Source organism: Hevea brasiliensis, chromosome 13 (assembly GCF_030052815.1).
Source record: "Hevea brasiliensis isolate MT/VB/25A 57/8 chromosome 13, ASM3005281v1, whole genome shotgun sequence".
In the NCBI taxonomy this organism is placed as follows: Eukaryota; Viridiplantae; Streptophyta; class Magnoliopsida; order Malpighiales; family Euphorbiaceae; genus Hevea; species Hevea brasiliensis.
The window spans coordinates 13,384,337-13,409,740 of NC_079505.1; the positions used below are offsets into that span (position 1 = coordinate 13,384,337).

General features: G+C 32.5%; 2 protein-coding genes and 1 non-coding gene across 4 annotated transcripts; 1 reads left to right on the plus strand and 2 right to left on the minus strand.

The window, feature by feature from the left end:
- The first annotated feature begins 9,943 nt into the window (after nt 1–9,943).
- Nucleotides 9,944–16,629, plus strand: LOC110648748 (ERAD-associated E3 ubiquitin-protein ligase component HRD3A). The gene is made up of 6 exons (XM_021803085.2): nt 9,944–10,560; nt 10,810–11,301; nt 11,884–12,099; nt 12,799–13,122; nt 13,248–13,490; nt 16,107–16,629. Exons 1-6 carry the CDS (start codon nt 10,009–10,011, stop codon nt 16,335–16,337), a joined length of 2,058 nt encoding a protein of 685 aa, XP_021658777.2. The 5' UTR covers nt 9,944–10,008; the 3' UTR covers nt 16,338–16,629.
- Nucleotides 16,630–17,625: 996 nt separating this feature from the next.
- Nucleotides 17,626–25,307, minus strand: LOC110648750 (protection of telomeres protein 1a). Of its 2 annotated transcripts, XM_021803086.2 has the most exons (10): nt 25,090–25,307; nt 24,712–24,848; nt 24,181–24,370; nt 21,640–21,704; nt 21,385–21,473; nt 20,166–20,447; nt 19,928–20,004; nt 19,737–19,795; nt 18,359–18,511; nt 17,626–17,994 (listed from the first exon to the last, which is right to left on the minus strand). In XM_021803086.2, exons 1-10 carry the CDS (start codon nt 25,211–25,213, stop codon nt 17,779–17,781), a joined length of 1,392 nt encoding a protein of 463 aa, XP_021658778.2. In that variant the 5' UTR covers nt 25,214–25,307; the 3' UTR covers nt 17,626–17,778. The 2 variants fall into 2 exon arrangements, with proteins under 2 accessions (XP_021658778.2, XP_021658779.2); XM_021803087.2 differs by lacking the exon at nt 24,712–24,848 and having other exon boundaries at nt 25,090–25,238.
- Nucleotides 24,909–25,021, minus strand: LOC131172426 (small nucleolar RNA snoR113). Its single transcript, XR_009142903.1, has one exon. It is a non-coding gene; the product is annotated as a small nucleolar RNA snoR113 (small nucleolar RNA).
- Nucleotides 25,308–25,404: the final 97 nt, after the last annotated feature.

Genomic DNA, 25,404 nt, shown 5'->3' on the forward strand with positions numbered 1-25,404 from the left:
CCGGCCGAATCAACCTGACCGGATCGGACCGGTCGAATCGGACCAGCTCCCTTCCCTTTTTCTTCCCCGCGCGCGTCGTTCCCTCTTCCTTTTCTCTCTCCTCCTCCCCGCCACGGCCACCACCTCCCCGCCACCCCAGTAAGACCGCCACCCAGCCTCCCCACCCTGGCCTCTCCCAAACGGCCGGAACCGCGCGAATCCTCCTCGCAAGGCGTTTCGGCTTCTCCGGCCAAAATCCGGCCGATCCGGCCACCAATTGGACTGGGTCTTGTATCTAAAATCATCTACTCGACGAGAGCCACCAAGAACGCCGAAATCCATCGAGCGGTTTGTCCAATTTTTGTTCGGGAAGTTTTTAGCCCATTTCGACTTTTGGGCTAGATTTCTCGAAAATCGTGAATCCCACGAGAAAACCGAGGCTACCAGCAAGCTCCACTCGTCGAGAGCTTCGCGGCGACATAAATTTCGAATTTTTTCGACAACGTTTTTCGGTGGGTCCCACGGAACTTCGCAGTGTTTTTTCGAGCATTAAATAAGCTTAGAAAATTCTGAAAAATTTATGTACTAACCCCCGTGTTATGGGCTTCGTGTAGGTATCCTCAATTCGCGGAAATTCGACAGTTGACCAGGTCTATGAATTTCCGGCGAATGCACTGCACGGAAAAGTCTCGAATTGGACCGAGGTTTTGGCTACCCCCTATTGTCGACGCCCCGAGCGCTGCCTCAAGTCAGAATCGGCAAAGGTAAACCCAAACCTTGCTTTTTCGTAATTTTCTAGTGCTTAAATGATTGTACTGTAATTGTCAGGTGAGCCGGGACAGCCTTCTTCCTCCGCCCAGTCGCCACAATGACCATTGTTAAGTCTGTGAGTAAAATATTAATTTTAATTGTAATTTCACTATTATTATATGTTCAAGCATGCCCATGCATCACTTATATGCATATATTTATGTAGTTAAACTCTAGGCACGATTTATGTTGCATTGATAACTGTTAAAGTGCCATGAATGTTGTTGCGGTAATTTGGAGCAGTGTGCGTGCGTTGGCGTGCGTGTGATGTGGTGTGGACTATGGATAGGACGGGTAGTCACGGCTTGAGTTCTTCGCTGGGACCCGATCCTTCGAGGGGTAGTCACGGCTTGAGTTCTTCGCTGGGACCCTCGATTTGGTTATTAAGTGGAAGTCCGAGCTGAGTTCTTCGCTGGCACCAGGTTGGATTTAAGAGAGCTGTATAGGGGATCAGCTCCCATATATTATGATTGATGTTACAGGGTGCGTGAGTGCTCCAAATTACCTTTTTGATGTTATGATGTGAAAATGTTGTTGATGTTGCATTTCACTCTACAGGGTGCATTAGTTTTAGATAGTTATAGAGATTATGGTTAAAATTGATATTTTACTCTCTGAGTCGAACGCTCACTCCTGTTCAAAAATTTTTACAGGCCACAGGATGATATTTTATTCTGGGTTAACCTGCTTTTCTACTTCGCAGGTTGTTTATCAATATTTGTGTAATTTTATTTACTCCTAGAATTTCCGCATGTGTTAGCAGTATTTATTTGAATTTGGTCTGTAATATTATTATCATGTTGGACCTGTAAACTTAATATTCTATGTCTGTTTGATGGATTGGATGAGGGAGCTGAGCTCCCATTTCTTTTATGATGCTATGAGTATGTGGAGGGTGAGCTGAACTCCCCAATTGAGTATTATTGTGTTTACAGGTCGGGTGAGTCAAAAACTCCCCGTTGGAAAGTCCATTTTATGGCCGGACTCTGTCCGTTTGTTTTCTTGAAATTGGGCCCAAATGGGCCTTAGAGTTGGGTAAAGGAACAGTTAGGCTTACTACGGGCCTCGGGGGCTTTAGGCTGGCCCAGGTCCTAGTGCCGGTCCGGCCCATAGGTTGGGTCGTGACATATTTAGTCTCTCCATCAAATTTTTCGTTAATCAATATTGGTCAACCTACTATTTAATTCCTCTATTTTAGTAAAACTAATTAGTTAATCCCTATATTTTAGAAAAATAAATTAGTTAATCTATGTAATTTGACTCTGCTAACTATTTAGTTTCATAATTAATTTTTATACATAAACTATCCAAATTCTCTCATCCTTATTTCTTTCTTATGCTTTCTTATTTCTCTCTCAATTTTTTTTTTCTCTATACCCACACCTTTCTCCTTCTTATTCTCTCATTATTTTTATCTATTAATAAAAATTGTGTAAGTTATCTACACGAAAAAGTTAGTCAATTTCTTTAAATTTCTAAATAATTAAGGAAAAATATTTCTAAGTAAAGAGAACACATAAAAATAATGTCCAAAGAATTGAAAATTAAAAAAATATATAAATTAAGATTTAGTTTTCACATAGTAAAATTTCTATTTTTATCTAAGAATATATTTTTCAAAATACATAAACCAATTAATTAGTTTCACTAAAATAGAAGGACTAAATAATAGTGTTTTTCAAAATATAGGATTAACTAATTAGTTTCTTTAAAACAGACTGATTAAATAGTAGTGTGAATAGTATGGGCAATGAAAAATTTGATAGAATGACTAAATAATTTAATAAAAATTTTTATAAGAACTAAATAGTAAATTTTTTAAAATACAAGGACCAAATAATTAGTTTCTTTAAAATATAGGAATTAAATAGTAATTTTTCCCTTTTTTTAATAATTTCACCACAACCTTTAAACTCGATTTAATTCTACCCTACTGCTAAAATCAATTGTTATAGTAATGCCACAACATCATGCCTAATTAGTACTATAATATCTAATTAGTCCTAATTAACCACTAACCCTAAGTTAACTTAATAATCCTTAAGTTTTTAGTCATGATGCATAGCCATCTCAAACAATGAAGAATGAAAGGACAATCTTGGTGCAGCACAGATGCAGCGCTCACCATCTGGTCAAATTTTTGTGAATATTAATTAACAATGATGTATTTTATAATATTGAGAGCATATGGGTTTTTTTTTTTTTTTTTTCCTGAATCTCATTGGTTGGCGGATCAGGCTTTGGTTGAGAGATGCTTCCCTGAGCTTGAGCTTGAATGGGTATGCATGATGAGCAAGAACAAGCAGAAGAAGAATGAGCCAAAGGGCAAAATTGATTTTAAGTTAAGGATCCTACATTTTTTTTTTCAATTTAAGGAATATTAGGATAACTTAGAGACAGATTTAGTGGCTCATTAGATATTATAATGCTTATTAAACATGATGACATGGCGTTGATGTTAAGTTTAACCACTAATTTTGACATTAAGGTAGAACTAAATCGGGTGCCAAAGGTTGGGGTGAAATTGTAGAAAAAAATGATGTGGTAAAATTGCAAAAATGGGCAAAGGTTGGGTTTTTTTTTTTACAATTTTCCCTTCTATTTTAGTAAAATTAACTAATTAGTTCTTGTATTTTAAAAATAATACTACTACTTAGTCTCTCTATTTCAGTGAAACTAATTAGTTAGTTCTTATATTTTGCAAATACAATATTTTGAAAAAATATTCCTAAATGAAAATGAAAATTTTGTTGTATAGAAACTAAATACAGATTTACATTTTTAAATTATTCAAACATATTTATTTAATTTTCTGGACATCATTTTTGTATTTTTTTTCTATTGAAAAATAAGTTTCCTAGATTATTACCTTGATTACTTAGAGATTTAGGGTAATTAACTAACCTTTTTACACATACAATTGTATCAATTTATATCAAAAAATGAAAAATAGAGAGAGAATGAGGGGAAAAAAGATGTGGATGCAAAGTGAAAGAAATATGTGAAGAGACAAATAAATGAGAGAGAGTCAGAGTAGTTTAGCTATTAAAAAGATAATAGGAGAAACTAAAGAGTTAACAGAATCAAATTATATATACTAACTAATATGTTTTTCAAAATATAGGGCCAACAATATATATGAAATGCATACTAGGTGGCTTTATAGGTGGTTCCTCTAATGACATCAGATTTTCATGATTTTGAAATAGGAAATACACTAATGAAGGGTTCAGCATTGTGTTTGAGCTTGTAGAAACACTTCAAAGATGTTAAATATTGAGACCAAATGGAAGATAGCTATCAAACAACTTCACCTGAAATTATCTACAAAGAAAGCAGCTAATTCTTCATGCTAACGAATTGCTGACCCTCTAATGAGGGTAATTTCTTAGCCATTCTGTTTGTTATACTCAATGCATAGGAGTTACTTTACTCCTTCATAACGATGTAGCAATAAAACAGATTCATTAACGTCAATGTGCATATACAACATGAAAACATAATGCTAGAACTAAAATACAGTTTCTTATAAAAAGGGAAAGTAACTAACTAGAGTGATTGTAATTGTACTCGTTCGAAAAATATTGAAGAACCAATAACAATTCAATGCATAGGAAAGTAACTAACTAGAGTGTTTTTGTATGTGATTAATAATAATTTTAATATATAAATAATTTTAATTTATATTTTTAAATTTTAATATATAAAAATAAAATAACATTTAAATGTATTACTAACTGCTTTATATTTTTAATACTAGACTAATTAATTACTTAATTAGTAATATTGTTGTTATTTTTCAAAAAATAAATCTTAAATAAAAAATTTAATTATGGATGCCTTTAGATTTACAAACAATTATTACATAAAATAAATATTTAATTATGAAAATTGAGGTAGTAATAATAAAAAAAAATTGAAAAGAAAATAAACAAAAATTAAATACTTAATATAAAAGATAACTACTAAAGCATTACAATTTCTATGATAAGTGTCACATTTCTTTTTTTTTTAAATGATAAAAAATAAAATTTAATTAAAAAATAAAATAAAATTTACCATTAATTCACTGTTATTCTCATCTCAAAATTTAAATTAATCTTAGCAAATATTTAATAATTCAAACAACAGTATATTTTAAAAAAAAAATATTTGAGTAAACTTTTTAAATTATTAAAAATATATAGATATTTATTACTTTTAGAAAATTTATAAAGACTAAAAATTAATTAATATAAGAGTAATAATATAATTCATTATTAATAGTTTATTTTCAAGCTTGCTTTTGACACATGTGGTATAATTTGAGTTATATTTACCAATTTTATTAAATTCATGAAATAAATTACTTAATTTTATGATTTCGAATTTAATTATCTGTAATTATCAAATTTAGAAATTAAATTAAACTTCATTCTCCTATATCTATTATCATTTTAGTGTTTAGAATATTTAGAAAAATAAGTTAATGAAAAATATTTTTATAATCAAAACGAAAACTACAAAATGAAAACTAAGTCATTTAAAAAAATAAAGTTATTTTTTATTTTTCAAATTTTGATAATTTTATTGAAATATACATATTATTTATTTAATATTACAATCAAATAATAAAAAATATTTTCATAAAAAATATTTTTTTAAAAAGTTTTTTTATAAAAAATATTTTCGATATACAAATTATTTTAAGCAAAACAAATAAAAATTTATTAATTTTTAAATATAATCAACTATAAGGTGATCCAAACTTGAAATTTACATATATGAAGATTATACATAAGACTCATTGATTAATTTTTAATTAATTTTTAATATTTTTAATTAATACATTTAATAAAATATTTTTCTCAACAATAATTTTAATAATAATATTAAATAAATTAATTATTTATCATTAAAAATATATTTATAATAAAATTATTTTATTTACTATCAAATTGATCAAAAAGAATATCGAATTAAAATTGATCCAATTTATTTAACTTATAGTTTTTTTTTCACTATATTTGTAAATTTCGTTTGTAAAAATAATTTATAATTTCACATATGTTTATCATAAAATATTTATTTATTTATTATGTATATTTATATATAATTTTAAAATATATATCTCTCACAATTGCGACTACAAAACGGTATCCCTGACATTTTCTAATAACCATTAGATTTTATCTTAATGAAATCAACAGTTAGTGCTTGGCTCAGTTCATTATGGAATCCTCTAAACCAATGGCGAAATTAGGAGGCCAGCAGTGGCCACTGCTCTGGTAGCCGAATTAGGTTTAAAATAAAGTGAAATTATTTTATTACAAAAAATAAAATAATTTAATGAAATTTTATAATTTAATTTATTAAATTTTTATAAAATGATTTTTTTAATAATTAATTGTGAAAACTTTATTAATTTAACTAAAAAAATAAAAATTTTCACGTAAAATAACATATTTAATATTTTTAATAATGTTAAAATGTTATGACCCAACTCTATAGATCGAACAGGCATTAAGATTTAGGTCAGCATAAAACTCTTGAAACTCTTAGTAAGTTTTATTGTTCTCAAACCTATGATCACACCATATTTAAGGCTGAATATGCAACAAAATAAAATAAAATAAAATATTATAATTTATTTGGACTAACTCAAACCCATAATTATTAAAAATCTGTAACAATGGGAGCTCAAATTAACCCGAATAAACCATTTAATTTTCATTAACAGATACAATACATGTACACTAATGTCACAAACAGAGTTCTATAATTAAACAAATAAATAAATAGATTAATAAATAAAAACTATGAAACTACTAACTAAGAAACACTACAACCTGTGGAGAAAAAAAAAATATAGGTTATAACTGAAAATAAACTTGCTTGTTCTGCTATCTGAGAAAAATATTTGAACAGAAATGAGTATTAGACTTAAAAAGTTTATATATTGATTGTAGATGCAATTTCTATAACTACGTAAAACTAGTGCAAACCTATCATGAAATGTACATCTATCACATATAATCCAATATTCGCACTAGAAAATAATTTAGAATTACTCACACGTCCAATGTATCACATCAACCTATAAATATGAGAGTCGATCTTCTATACAGCTCTCTCAATCCAAATTCCATTAGCGAGCTCAACTTAAGTTGGACTTTTACTTAAATCCAATATGGGAGCCAGCGAGATCAACTCAAAGCTATACCTTACCCTGACTTTCCATATTCATAAAGACAAGGTTCCAGTGAGACTAGCTCAAGCCGTGGCTACTCGTCCAATCCATATCCATCATATACCATACGTAACACACATAAAGCTCTAAATTATTCTTAAGGCGGTAAACGCAAATCATTATCAACAAATAAATATGAGATAAATTTTGACAATCGTCTTTGAACTTATCTAGTATAGCATTATAGTCCCTCAACTTAAAAATGTGACATAAAACCCCTTCAACTTTCAAATTTTGTACAGTAAAATCTCTCTAACATATAATTGTCGGTTTTTTAGTTAGACACTGACCTGAACAGTTATAGTGCAGAGTTTAGTCAATATTTATTTTTTCTCTCTCAAGTTATGTGTAAATTGAATCATTTTTCTCACTGTAAACAGAATAATTTTTTAGATGCAGAGAGAATAATTTTACAATTTAAATAAGAGAGGAGAGAAAAATGTTGACTAAAAGTCATGCGGGAGCTGTTCACATCAGTTTTTAACTGAAAAATCAGTAATTGAAAGTTATAGAGATTTTGCTGTGCAAAATTTGAAAGTTTAGGGGGTTTTATGTTACGTTTTAAAGTTTAAGGACTGTAGTGTTACAACCATATAAGTTCAGGGAAAGTTATTTAAATTTACCCAATAAATACGCAACAATAAAATACTTCTAATTTATTTAACTAAATATGTAATTATATTTATAAAATGCATAAGCATGCTAAAACTATAAATTATATTAAAATTATAAAAATAATTAATATCTAACTCATAGATTGGTTGACTAGACTGCAGCTGGTATGGCTAAAGGGAGAAGATGGTCGGCCTGATCACCTATACAGTTACATTAATCTCTATCAAAATACTAACATAATTAACCAATGAATTTAATTTACAGAAGCAAGAATATATCCTAAGGTCTTGCCGAAATTTTAGTAAAATCTTCCTTATAACAGGACCTGACCACATGTGAAAAAACTCGACAAAAAGTTACATACAGGGCCTGAGGCCCACAACAACAACATAACATGCCCATTCGGGGCCTAAAGAACCTAATCTAAGTCTAAATTATTAAAACTCTAGCTCGGATCTTTAACTCCTCTATGTCTAAATAATTATTTTCAGCCTTTAAAAAATTATAAAAATATTCTTTGAGGTCCTCTACCTCATCCTTGTATTAATCAAATTCAGTTTACTTAATTTTACTCAACCAAAAATATTTTACAGATTTAACTAGATAGCTTAATCAAGACAAAGATTATATAACTTGAGTTAGGGACTACCTTTGCAAATTCTTTTATCTGAAAAGCGTTCAGAATGTTTGAAAATATTAAAAACCATTGTAAACACAACCACCTTTCGGAACAGCCCATCAAACGCTCAGATGGGCCAAAAAACTCGTTCTCGAATGCTTGTGAGTTATCGTCGATCCAATCGCATTTGAACAATGTCCACAAATTATTAATAATTATCATATAATTATTTTAAATTTATAATAATAAAAAAAATTTAAAAATTTAGCAAGCGATCTAGACCGTCCGATTATTGCTTTTTCCAAACGGTGTTTGATCAGAACAAGGTTAGTCCCATTTCGATCAATGCGCTGACTTCATTGGCCGTCTCGAATCGTCCAACATTTGATAGGAAAGACTTAGAGAGACCCACTTTCTCTCTCCTCCGTTCTCTCTCCTCTAGCCACCAAAACAAGCATGGTTGGTCTCAAATTGAAGCCTCCAATGCCAGGAGTCTAACGCCACTGAAAACGCATCATTCCGATGCCGGAATCGCCGGGAATGGTCATTCAAAGTTCTGGTCACTCATCCTTTCTTTCTTCACACTTTGCTACCCCTTTCACTTGCCGATTATTATTATTTTTTATTTAATTTTCTTATTATTTTTCTTTTAATTATCTTTATTATTATTATTATTATCTCAATTTTTATGATTAAGTAATTGAAAATATTATATTATATATATATATTTCATTAATATTTATCTAATTATTATATTTTTATAAATTTCTCATTTAATATTCTTAAATTTTTTTTAATATTTCATTTCATATTTATGTTAAGCTAAAAATTCATATCAATATTTAATTTGCATTATTTTCTAATATTTGTTATAATACAATTAATAAATAATTAATATTATTACATTGGTAAAAATTAATCATGTTATGTTGTTCTTATTAATGTTTAGAAAAATTTATGCATCTTTAAATATATATGCCATAAGGCAATTTGTTTATAAAATACAATTTAATTAATTTCATTAAATTTTATTTTTTTATTAATTAGTTATTTAATTACTTTAAACTATGTATAAGATATTAATTTTCTAGTTATATTGAATGATTATTCTTTTAATGTCACAATAAGTAGTCGGATAAGTTACAATATTTAAATATATTTATTTCATATATATATATATATATAATTTTTTTGACTGCTTTTATTATTAATATTATTTTTTTAAATAATACTAATATTACTAAATAAATATAATATTTAAATATATTATATTCCTTTAATATATTAAAAAATATAAAGTGATGAAAATTATCGTGTAATTTGATTAATTTTAAATTATTTTATATTTTTAATTAATAAATATTTTTTATATTTTATTAAAAAATTTAAGAAATTAAAAATTTAGTTATCATGAAAGTAATAAATATGAAATAATTAATAATAAATTTAAAATATTATTTTATTTTCGTACACTAAACTTAAAAAAATACATAAATTAAAAATATTTACATATTAAAATTTTTATTAACCTTTAGCATGGCCAATTCCTATAAAAATGTTACATAGTTTGTATTGCAACACAAACTCTAGCGTGGCAAGAAATCATTGGCCCAATGACACAAATTGACGTGGCAAAGCAAAAATTGAAAAATTAAATATAAAATCCCATAATTACCCCTTCTTCGAACAAACATCAAAAGCACACACACCCAAACAGGTCAGGAACCGATCTTTCTCCTTCAACAACGGCAGGAATATGCGTCGTTTGACGAGTTGCAGACTCACTCTCTCCCTCCTCATTTTCTCTCTCCTCCCTCTCTCTCTCCTCGCTCGCCCTTTCGTTCTCGTTCTCTCGCAAGATGATCTCAAAGATGCTCCCACCTCCGGTGAATCCGATGGGGATTCCTCCCCCGACTCTCCACCAGAGTGGGACGAGTTCGGAGACTCCGATTCCAAGCCCGAGCACGAGCTCGACCCTGGCTCCTGGCGCCCAATTTTTGAGCCTGATTCCTCTACTCCTGATAACACGGAGGACCCGGTGATGGCGGAGTATTACTCCACTGTTCAGAAGATGCTGGGAGCAGTGAGCGGCGGGGAGGTGAGGATGATGGAGGAGGCTTCAGCGGAGATAGAGGCGGCAGCTGTGGCTGGGAATCCACACGCTCAGTCAGTTTTGGGATTTCTGTACGGGCTAGGGCAGATGAGGGAGCGGAATAAGGCGAAGGCGTTTCTATATCATCATTTTGCGGCTGAAGGAGGTAATATGCAATCCAAGATGGCTCTGGCATATACGTACTCGCGCCAAGATGTGAGTGATTTCAGCTTTAATTTTTAGAATATTTTAATGGTGAACTGTGAATTTCTTGGACAATTATATTATAATTTTGATAAGTCCCTTCAGTAACAGAGTGAGCGATTCAATTAGGTTTGATAGTGCTGAAACTTGCTTAATCAATTTTAGTTCTTCATGGGATATTGTGGTTATTCATGCTGTTATTCCTTTTTTTTTACTCCCCCTATAGTTTGATGATTGGTTTATGTTATTGTTTTGTTTCAGATGTATGATAAAGCAGTTAAATTGTATGCTGAGTTAGCTGAAGTAGCTGTGAATAGTTTTTTGATCTCAAAGGATTCACCTGTGATTGAACCGGTTAGAATCCACAATGGAGCTGAGGAGAACAAGGAGGCTCTGAGGAAGTCGCGAGGGGAGGAGGATGAAGACTTCCAGATTTTGGAATATCAGGCCCAAAAGGGTAATGCTGCAGCCATGTACAAAATTGGGCTCTTTTACTACTTTGGATTGAGAGGGATGAGGCGTGATCATGCAAAGGCATTGGCATGGTTCTTAAAGGCAGTAAAGAAGGGAGAGCCCAGGTCAATGGAACTCCTTGGTGAGATATATGCAAGAGGAGCTGGAGTTGAAAGGAATTATACTAAAGCACTTGAATGGCTGACACTTGCATCAAAGCAGCAACTGTACTCAGCTTATAATGGCATGGGGTATTTGTATGTGAAAGGTTATGGAGTGGAAAAGAAGAACTACACCAAAGTAAGCTCATTTTTATTTTGAGCACATACATGAATCGAGCTTTACATGTTATTGTTGGTTGGATCTAACACAATGGCACTCTAAGCAGTTAAGTGATGAATAAGTGACCTTCTAGAAATTTGTTTCTTATTTTTAATCATATTGATAGTGGAGAAATTGGAGGATCCCCTTAGATAAATTTTGCAAGGAAGGAATGAAATTCATCAACTCTCTTTGGGGGTCCCTGTCAAATTTTATCATTTGTCTCTCCTGTCTGTAAAGTTTCAGCTGATTACGGTGCAATTATATCATTCCACTAGGATGCTTGAAAAAAACTTTTGGCTTGAAGCATGATCTATTAATTTATGAGAACTTTTAGCACATTGTATACTTGCATTCTTATACAATCGGTACAAAGGCCTGGGTGAGTTGTCTAAACCATTTTATTGTTGCCATTATATTATCTCATTGTGAGCTTGTTAAGGCTAGGTGCATGTTGTGGATATTTTTTGGTTGTTTCCAATATATACTGTTTCATGTTGGCCTTTTTTTTTAATGGCTAATTTCTGATAACTTGTCACAAATCAATTCGTTCTATTGCAGGCAAAAGAATACTTTGAGAAAGCTGCTGACAATGAAGAGGCTGGCGGGCACTACAATCTCGGAGTAATGTATCTTAAAGGGATTGGGGTAAAGAGAGATGTGAAGCTGGCTTGCAAATATTTTATAGTGGCTGCTAATGCAGGTCAACCAAAGGCATTTTACCAGCTAGCAAAGATGTTCCATACGGGTGTGGGACTCAAGAAGGATCTCATTATGGTAAATCCAGTTGTTTATCTTTCACTTTTGCTTCCTGTTATAATTTATATGCTTGTGTAATATTTATTCAACTTATATTCTTGTGACCAATGAATATACCAAATGAAAGCTTGACCTCATTAAACTGGTAGGAGATTGTTGCATTTGTGAAAGGTACTGAGCTGCAGAGGAAAAGTGAGTAGCAGTAGAGGGAAAGAAGTAGGGGAGAGAGAGGAGAAAATTGTATGTAGTTTTCTGGTCAGTTTTCGGATCTGTTTGAATTTGACTAATGCTAATTAGATCCTAAATGTCTGGCAGTTCTGCATCATACATCTTAGTTGTATAGTCTAGGTAAGTAGCTGTTTAGGACTTTCAGGCGCCTGGTAATATGGAGATACTTGTAACTATTCTCAAAACTAATCCTCTCCTCAACATAGGATGAGATTAGTTTGACCTTGATATCTCTGCCAATATGAGTATGCCATTGATTTTCTATTTCTTAAGCTCTTTGGAATGTCTAAGCATTCATTTTGGAACCTAATAATGGTAAAAAAAAAAAAAAAATCCATGTGTGCCCATTCTGAGTTGACCTGAAGTAAAAAAAATGGGAATTGCTAAATTAATTATGTTTATGTTTTAAGGATGCATCTTCCAGCAAATGCTGCAGGCGGTATTATTATGTATGAGATCCATTTACGGCTGATCTTTTCTTCATTCCAGGCTTCTGCATTATATAAACTGGTTGCAGAACGGGGTCCTTGGAGTACCTTATCTAGATGGGCACTGGAATCTTACCTAAAAGGTGATGTAGGCAAGGCATTCCTACTGTATTCAAGGATGGCTGAACTGGGCTATGAGATTGCCCAGAGTAATGCTGCATGGATTCTTGACAAATATGGGGAGCGTAGCATGTGCATGGGAGAATCTGGATTTTGTACAGATGCAGAAAGGCATCAGCGGGCACATTCTTTTTGGTGGCAAGCTTCTGAGCAGGGTAATGAACATGCTGCTTTGCTGATTGGTGATGCATATTATTATGGTCGGGTATGTTTCTCTAGTCTGACTTTAAAAATCCTTCAATCGCTATTTTAGGATCTATAAAGTTTGAGTCATCCATTCTATTTTAATTTTTAGGTTCTTTTCTTTTTTCTTTTTCTTCTTCCTCTCAGGGTACAGAGAGGGACTATGAACGAGCTGCAGAGGCTTACATGCATGCCAAATCTCAATCAAATGCACAAGCTATGTTCAACCTTGGATACATGCATGAGCATGGTCAAGGACTTCCATTTGATCTCCATCTCGCTAAGCGTTACTATGATCAAGCCCAAGAGATCGATCCTGCAGCAAAGTTGCCTGTTACACTGGCCCTCACAAGCTTGTGGATACGAAGGAACTATGCAGACAGTTTCCTGGTGAGTTTCTTTCACTATTTTACACCCTTGTCATTTTAAGTGTCAGTATGAAAATTAGGCGGTGGACTTCTATTAAATGCATCAAAATGCCTGCAAATGCATGTCAGTTCAACACCTTTTTTTTTTCTTCTTCCACCATTCCCCTATTAATTTCTTACTTTCCTCCTTAGATGTTTAAATTGTTGTAAAACTGTGGAACATGTTAATAATCCGAGCTTCCCAAAATCTTATTGTGAATATTCAGCCTGACAGAAATTAAGAATGGGTATTATGCTGATCTTTAGCTTGATGAGTTAAAGTTCCGTGATAACTGATTGAATTAGTGCCTTTTGTGGAAAATTGTAAGAAATTTTGGGTTGTTATTTCCCTATGGGATTTCTCATTGCAGAAAATTAATAGCAATAAAATTAGAACTACATAATCGGAGAAAATGCCTTTCAGATAATTAATTTGCATTAAATAACTTCGGGTTTTTTTTTTTTTTAGTTCATTGGGTTCATGCATTTAAACCTCCACCTCACTTGGTCCGCATATTTTGTACTTGCTTCATATTGTTCTTGCACTTAGCGTACATCTCCAATGGATTATTATTTCTTCCTTATTTGCATTGGATTCAAATTGACTAAAAACTATTCAAGTAGCTTCTATCTGTCCTCCATACATTGCATTGTTTTTACATTTTTTCTTGTCATATCATGATTTGTGTATTGAGGTACACCTGATGGATAGAGAACCTGCCAAACCTGCCAATTTATGTATCTTAATGACAGAGAAACATACTTGTAGAGCAATACTTCCGGCAATTAAATGTTTTATTTTTCTTTCCTTTTTGTTACATAGAGAAGGAGAAAATATAGAAATAAGGAAAAGAATATGTAATTGGGCTAGTAGAGCATATTAGAATTGTAGAAGGAAAGTTTGTTAGGTCTGTTGAGTAGTTATTAATTGTTTTGGAGGGAAATTATGAGTAGTGAGAGCTGTTGGTTGTTAAGAGCAGTTATTAGGGAATTGGAGGTTAATCTATTATAAAAGGGAGTTGAAAGACCTGTATTAGGCATTCTGAATTCTGATCAATAATATTCTCTATCTTCTCTCTAAAATTCTCTTCTTTCTGTCTCTCTCTCTCTCTCTCTCTCTCTCTTCTATTCTATTATTTCTTCTATTTTCTTCTCTGGAATATCTACTGTTAGGGCTACTACCTAACACTTTTCTTCTTGAATTTTGTTCTCATTATGGTAAATTATAAGTGGAAGGATCAGTTAAAGATCTATGAAAAGTTTAGGGATGAAGATTGATGTATTGAGGCACACCTGATGGATATAGAACCTGCCAATTTATGTATCTTAATGATAGTGCAACATACTTGTAGAGCAATACTTCTGGCAATTAAATGTTTTATTTATTTTTTCTTTTTTTCTTGAATTTTGTTCTCATTATGGTAAATTGTAACTGGAAGGATCAGTTAAAGATTTATGAAAAGTTTGGGGATGAAGATTGATGCTATTGCATGTGTAATCACAGAATCGAGACAAGGCCTAATGTATGGGGACAAACCCAGATAAATTCATTTTCTTCATTTTCAAATTAAAAAGTTTCCCAATTCCATAAATGTCCATCCATTCCAATTATCAAACCTGAAACCTGTAAGTTGGAATTTTAAGTTTCAATCATTGACCTATTTTCCTGTAAAAAAATCTATATCAAGTTCGGTTTAAGGATTAGTGCTGTCAATTTAATATAGTAAAAACTTAAAACTCCACTTTGTTTACTGTACCGATCTCAGATTGGCTCATCCATTCATTCTGGTTCTATGTGTGCAAAATAGTAGCAGGACACTACAGTTAATTCATGGTCTTTTTTTCCCCTCCTAGTCCTGCAGAAATTACCAACATTAAAATTATTTATGAGCTGGAAATTTTTGATATTTTAGCGAGGTTTTTTTTTTTTGTGCTGTCCTTTCTGCGGTTCAGTTTAATTTGAATGAATACTCAATCCAACTCAACTAAGCCTTTATCCCAAAAATTTGGGGTCAGCTATATGGATTTGCTTTCTCTACTCTAAGTGATTTTGGTTTAAATCCTCAGAAATGTGTAATGCTTTTAGGTCATGTTGTACTACTCACCTCCAAGTCAATTTAGGTCTATCTCTTTTTTTCTTTCTATCATCTAACTTAATGTGCTCTACTTGTCTAACTGGAGCCTCTGTATGTCTACGTTTCACATGACCAAACCACCTCAATCTCCCTTCTCTCAACTTATCTTCAATTGGCACCATTCTTACCTTTTCTCTAATACTCTCATTACGGATTTTATCTAATCTAGTATGGCCACTCATCCACCTTAACACGTGCATGTAATCATGTTGTTGTCTCATTCTGTGCCGTGCTTAAATGCTTCAAGGAGGCTTGTGGTAGGTTTATGGCATGATTAAAATAATACAATCTCATCCAGGGAACATGAATCATGAAGGGAGTGCCCTAATAGGAGAAATTGGAGCAAAAAGATTTATATGGCTGACTCTAGTCTAGCTAAATTGGTTCAAGACTTATTTGCATTGTCTTGTAAATATTATGCTCTATTCTCAACTGATCCAGGGATGGTTGTGTTTTATCTTTAGGTCAACTTGATTGATTCATTGCCTGGAGTCTATCCAAAAATTGAAGCATGGGTGGAGAATGTAATCATGGAGGAAGGAAATGCGACAATACTGACCCTTTTTGTCTGTCTCCTTACAGTCCTTTATCTTCGTGAGAGACAGCGCCGGCATGTTGCTGGTGTTGGTGGTGAGGTTGGTGTACCACCAAACCAGCCATTTGAACATGGTGCTCCTGTTGCTGTACCCCGTTAATTGGTGGTAGTGATGGTCTGCAGAAACAGCTAGATTTTTTCCCGTTCTATATTTGTGAAAAGGTAAAATTTATAACTGCAATATAATGTATAGCCTTCTGAATCCAAGGGAGATAGCTGCTTTATTTTCAGGTACATCTCACCATAGAACTACTGAAGTGAGCAGAAATAAGAAGCATTTTTTTAACTTTGCATGCCAGAAAAATGTACTTAAAAAGTAGATCTGTGGAATGTCTTTTTGTTGTACTAATTTAACCATTAATTTATTGAGGACACATGATTTGAGGCAAGAACTGAATTGCTCTGCTGATAATTACTTTGCAGAACTATTTAGGGCAAAGATTTGATCACAGCACCTCTCTCTCTCTCTCTCTCTCTCTCTCTCTCTCTCGTAGAAAATGTACTTTTGACCAATTACTTGTCCACAGTTTGCGGACACCAAATATTATGCTCATTATTGATGCAGTCTCATTCATGTGATGCTTATGGCTTTATGTTCTTAATCTGTCACCTTGAATATTTTTCCATTGGTTACCTAGTGGACTAGAGGATCTGTTTTCTGAGGCTTTCTTTGCTGCTGCCAGCCTCACTCCTAATTTTTTTTTTCTGCATCTTTCACATTATTATGGCCTTTTATTTTTGTTTTTCGAGAGAGTACCGAAAGGTTCTCGAGTTTTAGGGTTCCTATGTCTTTGATTTTCACGTTGAGCAATTGATGTTTATGCATGGATAAACTTTTCCATGATGTATATATGCCTTTTTCTTCACTAATGATAAGACCGATCTGTGGCCGCTGGCCAGGGCGTTCAGACCAGGAAATTCAGTAATGGAACCTACATAACTTCCATGATAGGGTAGGCCAGTGGCTGGTTTTGAGTCGAAATCACTGGTTTTGATTTTAATTTTGATCAAATCTAGTAGTTAATATTTTTTTATTATTTTAAAAAACTTGGTTTTTTTATATAATCATTTAAATTTTATTTTAATTTTTATATTTTAATTTTATATTTGGAGATTAAATTATTTCAAATTAAAAATAAGTTTACATTAGAGATTAATTTATTAATGAAATTTTAGTTTAAATATTAAATTATTACTAAAAATTAAATCAGCGACTTTATGAATTTTACTATATTTTAGAAATTTGATTGTAGATTACGCTTGGTCTTAATCCTGTTCAAATCTAATTCTAATCATTTCAATTTTGATAATTTTGGTTTGATTTCGAATCATGGAACCTCTTAACCTTGTATTCTCTACTTACATTTTACTGAAGGTAAAAAAGGACATAACTAGAAAATCATTAATTATCTTATAAGATGGGTTCATGTTGGTTCTCTAGTTATTTACTCTCTCTCGCCCTTAACTGAAAGACTCAAAATAAAATATACAAGGACTGCGTTAGATTATTACAGCATATCTAACAGAGGTCATCCAACTCATTAATCTACAAGCTTGGTGCCAAAAATTCTGTAATTCCTACTTCCCCAAGTGTTATTTCTGTCAAGGTAATAGGATTTTATGCAACACTGCACCCAAGGTGGTTTTCTTGCAGCATCCTCAATTTCTTTGCCATCATCATTTACGGGCACACCAAGCAATTTGTTTCGCTTCCTTGTTAATACATCAATGGAGGGATACCCATCAAAAAACTTCTCCTATCATGAACGAAGATCACAGAATCAGAAACAAGTCAACTGTGAATATATATATATATATATATAAAGTTCGCCGACAGAGAGCAAGAGATGCCTTTCACATTAATTTGTTAGAGATTATCCTACGCTGACTTTAATCAGGATCTGACCAAGCCTTGAAGTGCAATCCTAAATATGGAAGTTTTCTTGGAAACATTTCAAATTCTACTTGCATTGCTTATGTTATAATTTTGCTTCAGCAAGAACAGAAGAATGGCCCCAGCTTCACCCAATCCAACACAAGAATTAGCTAGCAATGAGTAAACAGACACACGTCCATATTTAATTCTTAGTATATAAAATTTTAGTAAAAACATGCTCTCACCCCATCTTCATCAAACAGAAAGGCATGGATTCTAGCAGTTGGATCCTCCATGGTCAGTCTAATCCTGTAGGTTCCACTATGAGAGCAGAAATCCTCAACACGCCATGGTAATGCAGCCACTACCCGAACTATACACTTGAATTTAGCTGTCACCTGCATGGTTTGAAAGTTGATGAACAAGAAGTGATATGAAGCTGCATGCTATGCAGCTACTACATAATGTCATCATGTGCCTTTTCTGAATGCATGCGGGTGTGTATGTGTTCTGTGTCAGTTTTACATTATTCAAATATCATTTTATGATCAGAAGAGCATATTTGTCAACCCAATGCAATGGACCAAAACACTTAGCATACATAAAGAGCCTCTTCAACAATGACAACCAAACAACCTGAGAATAAACAAGTATGAAGACTGTTACCACTGCTTAAAAACTCCCAAGAAACTAACAAGGAGCATCTCCAAAACAATTCTTCTAAACACCTTTCCCCAAAATTCTAGGATGGATAAATTACATCATGTCTCCTGATTTTTAGTTGTGATCATGTTGGAATCTTAACTTTAAATCATTGCAATATGTATCTTTAATTTCACTAACAATTACAACTGAAAACCTCATTGACCATTATTTTTAAGGAAACAAAAAATCCTAAATCTGTCATTAAACAACATAAACTTGACATCTTAATTATTTGCACAATAAACTTTAATTTGACCCAAAAGCTAAAACTCATGAAAATATAAACTATTATATGAAATATCTTTGGGGAAGTTTTAGTTCTAAAGAAAAATCTTTTTATCTTATGATACACAACATTTATTTTGTTTGTAAAAATTGACCCCATAGTTCCCCTCATTAGAGATTTTCTTAAAGTACCCTATTGTAAGATTTCATGAAGGATATGATAGAAAATGTGAAGAGAAAAATTTTTCAAGGACACCCTCAGTTGTAATAGTTAGTAAATTCAAAATAGGTCCAAAATCCAATTTGAAATTACTGCTATAACTAGTGGTAGTTTGTAATTTACCAATTCTTTCAGAAATGTGCACCCATCAAATTGAATAAAGCAAGGGGGGAAAGGTTAGCATTTCAATCATTATTATAAAACCAAGGTCAAATTGAGGATCATTAAAAAGGAAAAACATATATGAATAGCTAAATTCCATACCCTGGCCTGTACTTTAGGGTTCAATAAAAACTTAGTCCCATAATTCAAGACATTACAAGGCTCAGAATGAACTTTATACACCATTATAATTGAAACCCTCAATCAATTTTCTATTCTTAGAAGTCTCATTCATTTCTGCATGAAATTTGAAAGAAATAATATCTCCATGCAAGAAAAACAAGAAGTTGTGAAGCAAACAATTATAATACCTGTGAACAGGTGAGAACATCCATTAATGTAACAAAAGGCACATGGTCATAATCAACCTCTGAGAGAGGAAATCATGAACAAGTCATCACCACAGAGATGATAATTTCCAGAAGAGTGAATCACAACTAAAAATAAGACAACCAAACAAAGAATGAATACAGTCATCGTCAACAAGTCAACGATGTGAAACCTGTAAGCTGTGAACACCAAGGAAAGCACCAGTATGGAATGCGCCCCAATTCCAATGACAAGCGCTCATTGTAAGACCTGGCTTACAAAAATATCATTACAGTCTTAATAGATAAGCACGCCAAACTTCAATTGCAAATATTTAGCTTGAGCAGATCTTTTTTTAATGGGAACATATATGTGTGTGTGTGAGTTACACTAATACACAAATGCAAGCTTGCATAAAGATATGTAGTCACCTCTGGCACCCTAAAATGAGATGGTTGTCATTTGACACGTAACAAATCTTTGTGAAGGGCGTCAACACACCACGCCATAATCCTTCATGCACTTCACAAAGAATGTTGAGAAATCTCACCCATTTACCGGCACTCAATAAGTGGAGAATATGCTTCTCGTTGCCTTTGGCAATGATTACCCTTAATATTGTTCCAGCAGTTGGAAACGTACATAACAAATCTCTTGGCAAAGGTATGGGTTCCAATTGTAAGGGAAGCGGACTATCCATTTCATTTTCTAGCCTGTGATTCAAAGCAGAAAATATTAATAGATTTGGAATGAGAATATTAATAATTAGTTCAAAAATATCAAAAGGAAAAAATAAAAAGCAGATGTTATATCAATATATTTTGCAAAACTATTTGTATATAGTTGTGCAAATAACATATATGTGTGTGTACAGAGACTTTATCAATAGAAGCAACTTTTTACAAGCCACACCAAAGTTTTTAAACAGTCACTGTCACAGTGTTGTAGTGTCAAACTACACGGTCAAAGTGTACTTTTCAAAACAAGAGTATATGGCACTTGCTGCAACACACAACCAGAAGATTCGTCTATGTTTCATGAGTAGAAAATAATGAACTAATCAATTGAGAAAAGACTTCTAGTCAAAGGTACAAAATAAAAGTCCTTTTCTTTCCCCTTTTGCTTTGCCAAAGAAAATCAATCATTAAGCCCTGATATTCTTCGAGACAACGATTTTGATAGCATATTCACAGAACTCGGGCTGTGCATGAGCCACCGACCATTTGGTTTAGTTTCTCATGATTACCATGATAAATATCATCTGTTAAAACCAGAAAGCACTAAACCAATAAATTTATCTATTTCTTGAAACAGACCAATATATCATGCAATTCAATTAATAGAATGGAATCAAACACGATATCCCAAATCAAAAGTGTGATTAAAATGGGAGACAAATACTTCAACAACCTCTAAAGCAGTTAATGATAATTAAATAAATGCTTGAAAATCTTCAGCCTTCTAACCACCTAACATATCAATGAACACCTTAAATTACTGAATTGTATTGTTATTTGGCCCTTATCTAACATGCAACTACAGAACCACAAAAATATGTCACTGTCAAAGAAAGACGATTGCCACACTTCTTGTGTCAATGTTGAATATAACCATTAACCAATAGTCTAATGTTCATATATGGCAACTTACCTTGTCCCAATGTTGAGTGGTGGAGAATCAGTTCCATCCCAAACAAAGGCCATCCACTCATGCTCAGAAACCTCACATACATGAAGCACCTTAACATGGTGAAACATTTAGAGATGAAGACTTATCAGTACTTTAGGGGTAGCAAGATAGTAGCAGTACCATTTTGCTGTGAACATCTTCAAAGAAGATGGCATTAGTTCAAACTCTGATGGCAACAGGGTTAAGGATATGATAATATGGTTGAGGTTGACTCACCTCACAAAGCAAATTAGCTTGTTCCCCTTCCTTCATCTCTCTCAGGAACGAGAAGCTATTTGGACCTACCAAATACACGTAAAATCAGCTTTCTAACAGGATGAAGGAACAATATCAAATATAGCAAGCATTAGAAGGCTAGCAATACTGTGATTGGGATGGGTCTAATATTGATAACAAAAGCACATCAAGTTATGTATTCTGCATGGATTTGAATATAATTACATGGCACTAAAAGAACCAAAAATCAGAGAACTGTTATCAGCTAAAGCAGCAGATAGATGCAGTATCTGAAGAAGAATCATTTCAGAGTTACAACCAAAGAAAAATATTCTTTTTCAATTATTTATTGCAACAATGTATCTGCTATTGCAATGACAAATTCATGTTCATTTCAAATCAAGCAAACTGAACTGCAGCATCACCTTATCAAAAAATTTAGTGCTGTAAGGAGAAATGCAGCTCAAGTTTGTCATCATAAAAGAGCAGCTTACTGATATTTCTTCTTTACCAAGGCAGTCTAGCACAAAAAATAATTTATTTTTATAATATAAAAATGTTAACATTTTGATGCTTAATCCTCATGAATGTAGATTTTTAGCATAATCACTAATTCTTATCAGTGAGCAGTTTTACTTTATTTATTTATTTATTTATCATTAGTTAACTATATATATATATATATATATATATATATATATATATATATATTGTGTGTGTGTGTGTGCATGGGTGTGGGGGGATTCATTTAACTTATTGAAATAAATGTTCACATTTTAAGAACATCATTATGAATCGTGTAAAATACATGACAAAAAAATAGTATGCGAGAACATATGTGCCTTTTACATGTATGAAAGGCATTCTAGACCATAGCTCCACTTACATTGCACTAAGAAAGTGAATCAATTTCCATTTTATGGTAATAATAATATTTTCATTGAGGTTTTAGTTTTGGCATGAAATGAGGAGGAAAAAAAAATCTGATTTTTTTTTGGCATACGATAATACTATACTAGCATACACCTACTTTAAAAAAAATCACATCAAAAGTGGCAACATAGAAAGCCAAATCGACTTCCTAACTAGGAGAGACAACAAGCTAGCTCTGCAGGCATGCAAGGTCATCATTCGAGAGGCTTTAACAAGTCAACATCGGGGGTGGTGGTCTTGGATAAGTTTTAGGAACAATCAAGTAGTAAGGTTAGAAGAAATAAGTGGTGCAAAGTGTGGTGAGTGGAAGGAGGAGGAGTAAGTAAAAAGTTCAAAAAAAAAAAAAATGAGAAGATTCAAAGATTAGAGAAGTAGCTAGAAAAGTACTTGAGAGTCTAAGGACACATGGACCACTCAAAAGAGATGGGTGGTGAATGGAGAAATACAAAAAAAAGAAGAAAAAAAAAAGGGAATGAGAAAAGAATTAAAAAAAATGTGATAAATAATAATATATAATGTGCAATAAGATAAAAAAAAAAAAAAAAAAAAAAAAAAGTAGTCAAGCAAGCAAGAATGAAAAATGAAAAAGTATAGAAGGAAAAGAAAAAAGAAGAAAAGATATTTATAGAGAGAGAGGAGAGAGAGAAGAGAAAAGAGAAGTTCTCAATCAAGTGGAAGGAAGGAATAATAACGCACACATATTTCCTGACATTTAGAGTGCACTTGTGAAGGCTAATTTCATTTCAATGAAGACGACCATGAAAACATTTAGTTTTATGAGAACTCCATTTTTTTTAATTGATTTTAATTTACTTGAATAAAAGAGAAATTACACAAAAAGGGTACATTAATGCTAACAACCCAAAAACGGTCAGCAAAGATCGACCAACAGCAATTGAACTATTCACAAACTAGTAAAATGTAAGCTATGCAAATATCTTGTGGTTCCTCCTTTTTTCAAGTTTCTAAAATACTAAAAAAGGAATTCCTAAAATGAAAGTTGTTTGTTAGAAAACAATATTTCCAGTTTTTGCAATTTAAAAGGAAATGCCACTTTTACTAGTTCTCCAAGCTTTCTTTTCAATTATTAGGAAAGATGGTTTTCCAAATTCGAATAGAAAACTGGAAAACATGTTTAAAGGTCACACTTTTTCAACTTCACAAGAAGTTCTCTTTTTCTAACAGGTAAAGAGATCTTTTGCATATTTTATTGAAGAATACATTATAAAATCTAGATGAAAATTAGCAAAGAAAGGTGGAATTTATTTTCTCAAAAGAAATTTGCCCTTAGCCTCCCAATAACTAAGAAAACATTTTTCATTAACCAATTTTCTATAGCTTTCTATATGCCTCAGAAAATAGAACATGCGAAAATTTGGAAAAATCTTTTCTATAAAATAAATGCAGACTACTTTTGAATTCCTTTTTCCTTAGAACATCATTTATCCAAGTTATATGAAGAGAATAATATCAATTGAAATAGAAATGTTTACCTGTTGTTCTTGACAAACAATAAGATAATAGCCAAAAGATATTAACCTACAAGGCTACAAATTACAAAATATGGATAAGACCCAAATCAACATTCAGCCTTCATCGATATTTTACCTTCATCAAGGTGAAAGTCAGCTAACCATTTTCTCAAGCCTAATACAAACTTTGAGTCCCGGTCTCTAGGGTGATATCTTGAAGAACATTGATAAGGAACAAAGCCTTCACCATTTTTCCCTTCATATAAAGCAAAAGAAGAGAATGCTTTGTTGAAAACAGCATTTACTTCCCCATGATGAGTCTTCATCTGCACAAAAACCATATATTCCCCAGTTTTTGAAACACCTTAAAATTCATTATAAGAAAATTATAAGATGCAATAAGCACAGACGACAGCTTTGTGCCCAAAATGCAATTAAAAAAACTGAAAACGAAAGTAAATGCCATACACAGAAAACTCTCAACTATTTCTATTACTCAATTCCTTTCAACCCAACTTCTGCAACAGATTGAAGTTCCTTTTTTTTATTTTCTTCTTTTTAGTTTAAATGTAAAGCAAGATCCTATAATTCCAATTAAAAAAAAAACTGAACAAACAAGCACATATGAGATAATATTTCCAAGGAAATGAACACAATAAGCTTATACCACGACACGAGTGAGCTGAATTATATCTCCAAGTGAAGAAATACGAGGAAGATTTTCCATACTTGAGGCGAAAATATTAACTGATATCCCAGGTTTGGGATATGATTCATCGATTATTTTCAGCGTACACAACCAATCTGAAAAATTAAAAGAAAATTTGATTGAACAAAAAATTTTAAAAATTAGAAAAAAGAAAGCCGGCTCAGACATTACACCTTTACCCAGAGGATTCATCAATCTACTACCAAAACCCAAAGAAATTAATAACGGTAGCAGCCGTAAGTCCGGCCTTCTTTTGTCATCATCGCCGACCAAAATAACGATTTCTTTAGTAGTTTAGCTTATATAGGTTATAAGGAGGAATGAAAATAATAGTACCAGTGCCTCTGGTTTTCTTGGGTAAACCGTACTCGAGAATTGCTCCGATGAGATTAACTTTCTGGTTGATGGAAGCGATTGCGTCTTTTATTTGAAGAAACTTGTAATCGTCCCTCTCTGCCATCTCTCTCTGTGTGCGCGCCTAAACCCTCAGCTAGGGTTTCACTGAAATCCCAATTGTTCCGTTATTATTAAACCGGGATGCAAAGTTTCTCTCTCCTCTTTGAAATAAACGTTAATTAAAGGAAAATTTTTTTTTTGACAAAACATCATAATAATAATATTATTATTATTACAAATTCTAACATTATATTA